At 45.0% G+C, this 7,332-nt stretch overlaps 1 protein-coding gene across 1 annotated transcript in view; it reads right to left on the bottom strand.

The window, feature by feature from the left end:
• Window positions 1-819, bottom strand: part of LOC110263829 — a 1,360-nt gene extending 541 nt beyond the window's left edge. The window contains exons 1-2 of the mRNA XM_021105650.1: window positions 778-819; window positions 220-622 (exon numbers count right to left, since the gene is read on the bottom strand). Coding sequence (XP_020961309.1) covers window positions 220-622; window positions 778-819 — 445 coding nt within the window. The remainder of the gene's footprint in view (window positions 1-219; window positions 623-777) is intronic.

Raw genomic sequence — 7,332 nt, 5'->3', positions numbered from 1 at the left:
GAAAGAAAGATTTTGAATCATAAGTAGAGTTTACTGTGATAGAGCACAAATATCTTGTCTCATACAATTCCAGTAGCTTTGGTTTAACATTCAACAAATTAAATAAATAATCCAATTTCAAACTCAAAACACAGACTCAGCTCAAAATCTTTAAAATTAGTTGGAAAAAAGATGAACGGCAAAGACAGAATGAGCTCAAAGTGTGCGAGACAGAGTTACCTAAAATCAGAGGAGAAGAGAAGGGGCGACAGCAAAAACGGTGAGGAGCGGAGCAGCGATGACCCACGGCGAGGAGGGAGCAGCGACGACCCACGGAGAGGAGCAAAGCAGCGACGACCCACGGTGAGGGGCGAAGAAGCATCGACGGCGAGAGAGCTCGAAGAGGGAGCTTGAGCTTGAACACAAACACACACACACGGTCTGTCCCGCCGGTGGCCAAAGAGAGGAGATCAATGATGGAGAAGGTGGCGGCTAGGGCTTCTGGTGGATATTTGCTTTGATAGGGTTCAGTTTGAGATTTTGTGAATATTGAATAGTGAGAGAGAAGGGAGAGGGGGTGAGTTCTGCTTCTGCCCGTTTGGGTTTTTTTTTTTTTAGGATCAAAACGACGCCGTTTTGAAGTCTAAATAGAAAATCGGCTCTCTGAAAAACCGGACCAGTTCAGCTAATTCATCGATTAACCATCAATTCGACCAGTTTTTTATCGATTTTTTACAAGTTGATTTTGGACATTAATCGAATCGGCCAGATGACCGATTTTCGTTAATCTGATCGAACCGGTATGTCTATTTCGATTTTCAGAACCTTGACAAGTATCATTGACGACGATTCCTACCACCGTTGACAAGTGAAGATCTGATTATCTCATGCATGAGGATTGTTTCTACGACTTAGTATTTCCATATTATTCATTACCGAAGAAATGATATTTTGGTTCAGTGTATTTACATTTTCCTCTTCAGATGTGCCCACTTGTTCATTGTTATACACTATACAGTAACAAAAACTTTCAATTCGTCATTGCAGCCCGAGCACCACACCTAACTCGTGATAAGAAAAACCAACACACCTCGTGGTGAAAATCATGCAAGTGTATTATTTGTATCACCTTTTTAGTACATTTTTATATATATTTTTGAATGAGTAACTGCCCCTAGAATCTCTCTAACCACTTCCACGAGCCATATCTTAACTTCCCTAAGATAAAGGGACGGTTGACACCCTAGAAAAGTGGCACTACTTCAACGGTGGTTATTGGTTCACCACTATAAATACACTGACACCCCTCAGGTATCTCTAAGTCCCAATACTCTCTAGACCTGCTAACACTCTTGCTGACTTAGGCATCGGAGTGTCCTTGCAGGTACCACCCCCCATTCATTCATACTCACAAGTCGGACGGAGGCCTCCAAGGCGCAGACCCTCTCAAAGGCTTCCTCCCTCAAACGATTGGGCCAACCAACGCCATCCAGCCCATTAATCTCCGGTTACCTACCGTAACATTGGCGCCGTTGCCGGGGACCCGAGAGATCAACCAGTGATGGCGGACAGATCCCCTGAGGAGGGTCATGTGGAAACAGATTCTGAACAAGAGAATCTGGATACCGAAAATAATGACGCGGACCTAACCCTCCATCAGGAAACCAATGATCAACACAAAGAAGGAACCTCCGGAGTCAAAACCCCGAAGGTGAATGCCTCAGAAGGCCGTGAGTCAGAGAAGGACGGACAGTCCCACGCAACTGAGCTTATGGGATTAGTCCATGTCCACCACAGTCGTTTGGAACAACTAGGACAGGAACGGGAGCGACAAAGGGAGATAGAAAAGCACCTAAAAGAGGAGATGGATCGACGAAAAGAATTAGAGGAAAAACTCTTAAAGTTAGAATCCTCCCTCAAAGGTCGGAACTCCCGTGATAGTAGAGAAGAGTCGCCCCTAGGAGGGGAAGATCCTTTTAGTGAGGACATAATGAGGGCAAAAGTTCCGAGAAACTTTAGAAGCCCCGATATGGACCTCTACGACGGAACCACTGATCCAAAGCATCATTTGAGCAACTTTAAAAGTCGGATGTATCTGGCTGATGCTTCTGATGCTACGCGATGCAAAGCTTTTCCGACAACCTTGTCAAAAGCGGCGATAAAGTGGTTCGACAGCCTCCCCCCGAGGTCGGTTACCAGTTTTGAAGACCTCTCAAGGAAATTCTTGATGAGGTTCTCTATCCAGAAAGACAAAGTAAAACATGCACCAAGCCTCCTGGGAATAAAACAGGAGGTCGGAGAATCCTTACGAGCCTATATGGAAAGGTTCAACAAAGCATGTTTAGAGATTCAAGACCTGCCTACCGAGGCAGTCATAATGGGGTTAGTCAATGGGCTCAGAGAAGGTCCCTTCTCACAGTCCATATCCAAAAGACACCCCATCTCTCTAAGTGATGTACAAGAAAGAGCTGAAAAGTACATCAACATGGAGGAAAATGCCAAGTTGAGAGACCTGAGCTGGCGACCTGGGCACCCTCCCTCAACAAAAGAAAGGGAGAGGGAAACCAAGAAGAAGGAAGAACTCGGTCTCGATAGACCAAGAAAATATCACTCTTATACTCCTCTGAAAGTTTCTATAGTGGATGTATACAGAGAGATTTGTAACACCGAAAGGCTGCCACCCCCAGACCCATTAAAAATAAAAAAGGGGGGAGCCGCAGTGACTACTGTGAGTACCATAAAATATATGGTCACTCCACAAATGACTGTTACGACCTCAAAAATGTGATAGAAAAGCTAGCTAGAGAAGGTCGGCTTGACAGATATCTCATACAAAGGTCGGACGGCCATGGGAAGAGAAAGCGAGATGATGTGGATAGAAGAGACCCACCACCACAAACCCCGGAGAGACATATCCATATGATCTCAGGAGGGTTCGCAGGAGGGGGACTCACCAAATCCTCTCGCAAAAGACATCTCAAGAGAATCTACCAGGTCGGAGGAGAGTCATCCGACCTCCCCACCATTTCATTCACAAAAGAAGATGGGTAAGGAATAATCCCTGGACACGATGATCCAGTGGTAATAACTATGATCCTAGCAAATGCTCATCTCCACAGAACCCTAGTAGACCAAGGAAGCTCAGCGGACATTCTTTTTAAGCCCGCTTTCGACAAACTAGGGTTGGATGAGAAAGAATTAAAAGCCTACCCCGACACCTTATACGGACTAGGCGACACGCCAATAAAGCCACTAGGATTTTTGCCCCTCCACACCACCTTTGGAAAAGGGGAAAAATTAAAAACTCTGAGCATAGACTTCATAGTCATCGATGTAAGGTCAGCATATAATGCTTTAATTGGCAGAGCTACCCTTAATCGACTCGGAGCGGTGGTATCCACTCCTCACCTTTGTATGAAATTTCCGACCTTAGCGGGGATAGCAACGGTAAGGGGAGATCAGAAATTGGTAAGGAAATGCTACAATGAAAGTCTAAACCTGAGGAGAAAAGGCAGAGAAGTTCACACAATAGAACTCGGAGGCGCAAGGGCTAAAGAAGAGCTGCGTCCACAACCGGGAGGAAGAACAGAGGAGATACAGGTCGGCGAAGAGGAGGGAAAAAATACTCACATAGGGGCCAACCTAGGGGAAACCCTAAAACAAGGGTTGACTAAGCTCGTAAAAGATAACTCCGATCTCTTCGCCTGGAAAGCCTCCGACATGCCTGGGATAGACCCCGAGCTCATGTCTCATAAGCTCTCGGTTTACCCGGGGTCCCGACCTGTACAACAAAGAAGACGCAAGCTCGGCCCAGAACGAGCCCTAATAGTAGAAGAGCAAGTACAAGCGCTCCTAGAAGCCGGCTTCATCAGAGAAGTCAAGTACCCAACATGGCTAGCCAATGTAGTGCTAGTCAAAAAACAAAATGGTAAATGGAGAATGTGTGTCGACTATACCGACTTAAATAAGGCCTGTCCCAAGGACCCTTATCCACTGCTAAGTATTGACACCCTGGTAGACTCCAGCTCGGGGTATCAATACTTGTCATTCATGGACGCCTACTCGGGGTATAACCAAATCCCGATGCATGAGCCAGACCAGGAGAAAACATCATTCATCACGCCCAGAGCTAATTTCTGCTACATGGTCATGCCGTTTAGATTAAAGAATGCAGGGGCCACATACCAGAGGCTGATGAATAAGGTGTTTGCCTCTCACCTTGGAAGCTTAATGGAAGTGTACGTCGACGACATGCTGGTAAAGACCAAGAAAGAAGTCAATCTCTTGACAGACCTCTCACAAGTCTTCGACACCATAAGGTTACACGGGATGAGACTAAATCTCTCAAAGTGTGCCTTCGCAGTAGAGGCAGGAAAATTCCTGGGGTTTATGCTAACACAAAGAGGGATTGAAGCTAATCCCGACAAGTGTAGAGCTATCCTGGAGATGAAAAGCCCGACCTGTTTAAGAGAGGTCCAGCAGCTGAACGGCCGACTTGCAGCCCTCTCCAGATTCTTGGCAGGATCAGCACTAAAATCCCTTCCACTGTTCTCCTTATTGAGAAAGGGATGTCAATTTGAATGGACTCCGGAATGCGAGGAGGCGTTCCAAGAGTTCAAAAGATTCTTGAGCCAACCTCCTATTCTGACCCGACCTATAGCTGGGGAAGACCTTGTCTTATACTTATCTGTAGCAGACAAGGCCGTCTCGTCGGCCCTGATAAGAGAAGACGAGGTCGGACAGCACCCAGTATATTTCATCAGTAAAATTCTACAAGGCCCTGAGCTAAGGTACCACAAACTAGAGAAGTTTGCCTACTCCTTAGTAATGGCCTCACGAAGGTTACGACCCTACTTCCAAGCTCACACAATAAGAGTCCGCACGAACCAACCCATGAAGCAAATCCTCCAAAAGACGGATGTTGCAGGGAGAATGGTTCAATGGGCAATAGAGCTCTCCGAGTTCGACTTGAAGTATGAAACTCGGATGGCGATTAAAGCCCAATGCCTCACCGACTTCATCGCAGAATATGCAGGAGACCAAGAGGAGAAACCAACTGCATGGGAACTCTATGTAGATGGATCCTCAAACAAAACAGGAAGCGGTGCAGGCATAATACTAGTGGATGAAAGAGGAACCCAGATAGAGGTCTCTCTCAAGTTTGAATTCCCAGCTTTAAATAATCAGGCAGAGTATGAAGCCTTGATTGCTGGATTGAAGCTGGCGGAAGAAGTCGGTGCTACAAAAGTGATGATATACAGCGATTCACAAGTAGTGACCTCCCAGATAAGTGGAGAGTATTAGGCAAAGGACCCAAATATGAAAATGTACTTGGAAAAAAATCTGGAACATCTTGGGCGCTTTGCAGAAACCGAGGTCAAACACATAACTCGGGATCTAAATAGCAGAGCAGACGCCCTATCCAAGTTGGCAAGTACCAAGCCAGGAGGGAATAACAGAAGCCTGATCCAGGAAACTCTCCAGAAACCCTCCGTAGTAAAAGAAAAAAGACAAACAAGAGGAGGTCCTTGAGGTAGTCGGATTAAACCTCGGTTGGATGAACCCCTTGGTCGGATACATGAAATTCGACATCCTCCCCAAGGAGGAGAAAGAGGCTAAGAAGATCCGAAGGGAAGCACAACATTACACTTTGGTGAGAAATATCCTCTACAGAAGGGGGATATCCCTTTTCCCCAGGCGCCAGGACAAGTCAGATACCTGATCGTGGGAATAGATTATTTCACAAAGTGGATAGAAGCAGAACCATTGGCCACCATCACCGCACAAAGAAGTCGGAGGTTTCTCTACAAAAATATCATCACAAGATATGGGATACCTCATTCCATTACTACATATAATGGAACCCAATTCACCGACTCTACCTTTAGAAGCCTAGTAGCCAGTATGAAGATCAAACACCAGTTCACCTCGGTGGAACACCCGCAAGCCAATGGGAAAGCCGAGGCAGCCAACAAAGTCATACTGGCAGGGCTAAAGAAAAGATTACAAGATGCAAAAGGAGCCTGGGCCGAAGAGCTCCCACAAGTGCTATGGGCTTACAGGACAACCCCCCAGTCCGCCACTGGTGAAACACCCTTCCGACTAGTTTATGGCGTAGAAGCCATGATCCCAATAGAAGTCAACGAACAAAGCCCAAGAGTGATTCTCCATGACGAAATCGGAAATATACAGGGGCATAAAGAGGAGCTCGACTTGCTTCCCGAGGTCCGAGAAGAAGCCCAGATAAGAGAAGCAGCGTTGAAACAAAGGATGACTACAAGATACAACAAAAAAGTCATTCGAAGAGCATTCACCCCAAGTGACTTGGTCTTGATCAGAAACGACATTGGAGTCAACAAATCAGGAGAAGGAAAGCTCGCTGCAAACTGGAAAGGACCATACAAAATCAATGAGGTCTTAGGAAAAGGCTATTATAAAGTGACCGACTTGGACGGCACCAAGTTACCAAGGTCGTGGCATGCTTGTAATATGAAAATGTACTATAGCTAAAAGCGAACTCTACTCCCTGATGTACTCTTTTCCCAACTTCATGATTTTTTCCCAAAACCAAAGGGTTTTTTTTGGAGAAGGGTTTTTAATGAGGCATCATAGTAGGGACTAAGGGAAATAGACTGTCCAAGCCCTTAGTAGCAATAAAGTACCTCCCCAATTAATAAAAATCTTTTTAATATCTCTAAAATTCCTTTGTTGCTTTCTCTTTCTACGAAACGCGCCGACTTAAGCTCGACAAAACGTAAAAATCCCATGACCGACCTAGATGGTCGTCAGGATAAAACGACGAGGTACAAGTCGGTGTAAAGAGGTTATATAAGTTGATCGTAAGAAACTCGGAAACGTTCCGACTCATAAGTCGAAATAAAGAACCGAGTAGGAAAAGAAAACGAATCGCAAAAATAACCTAAGTCATAAAAACTCAATGAAACGAAATTGAGTACTAGGAATAACAAAAGAGAGGTAGGAAAAAATCCAAGAAAAGATTAAAAGGCTGTCCTAAAGATCCTTAAAACAAAAAGGCTCGGAAAGACAGACAAGCCAAAGAAAAGGTTTTCCAGAAAAGATCAAGGGGAATTCGAAAAAAATCGCAATCAGAAAAGCATGCACGCATAAGGTAACTTAGACCCTTATCCAAAAAGGGTATTTATTTTTTAACTTAAACCCTTATTAAAAAAGGGTATTTTAAATGTTTTGTTTACGGCCTTAAAAGGCCAAAAAATTGTTCAAACGCTGCCAAAAATAAATAAAGAGTTTAAAAAAGAGGGGACCCACAGGCCGGGCCCCCAAATAGCCAACAAATTACTTTTTTGCAAGAGCAGTAGACAGATCACCACCACC

This window comes from Arachis ipaensis, chromosome B06 (genome assembly GCF_000816755.2).
Source record: "Arachis ipaensis cultivar K30076 chromosome B06, Araip1.1, whole genome shotgun sequence".
Lineage (NCBI taxonomy): Eukaryota > Viridiplantae > Streptophyta > Magnoliopsida > Fabales > Fabaceae > Arachis > Arachis ipaensis.
This window is presented reverse-complemented; position numbering and strand designations above follow the sequence as displayed.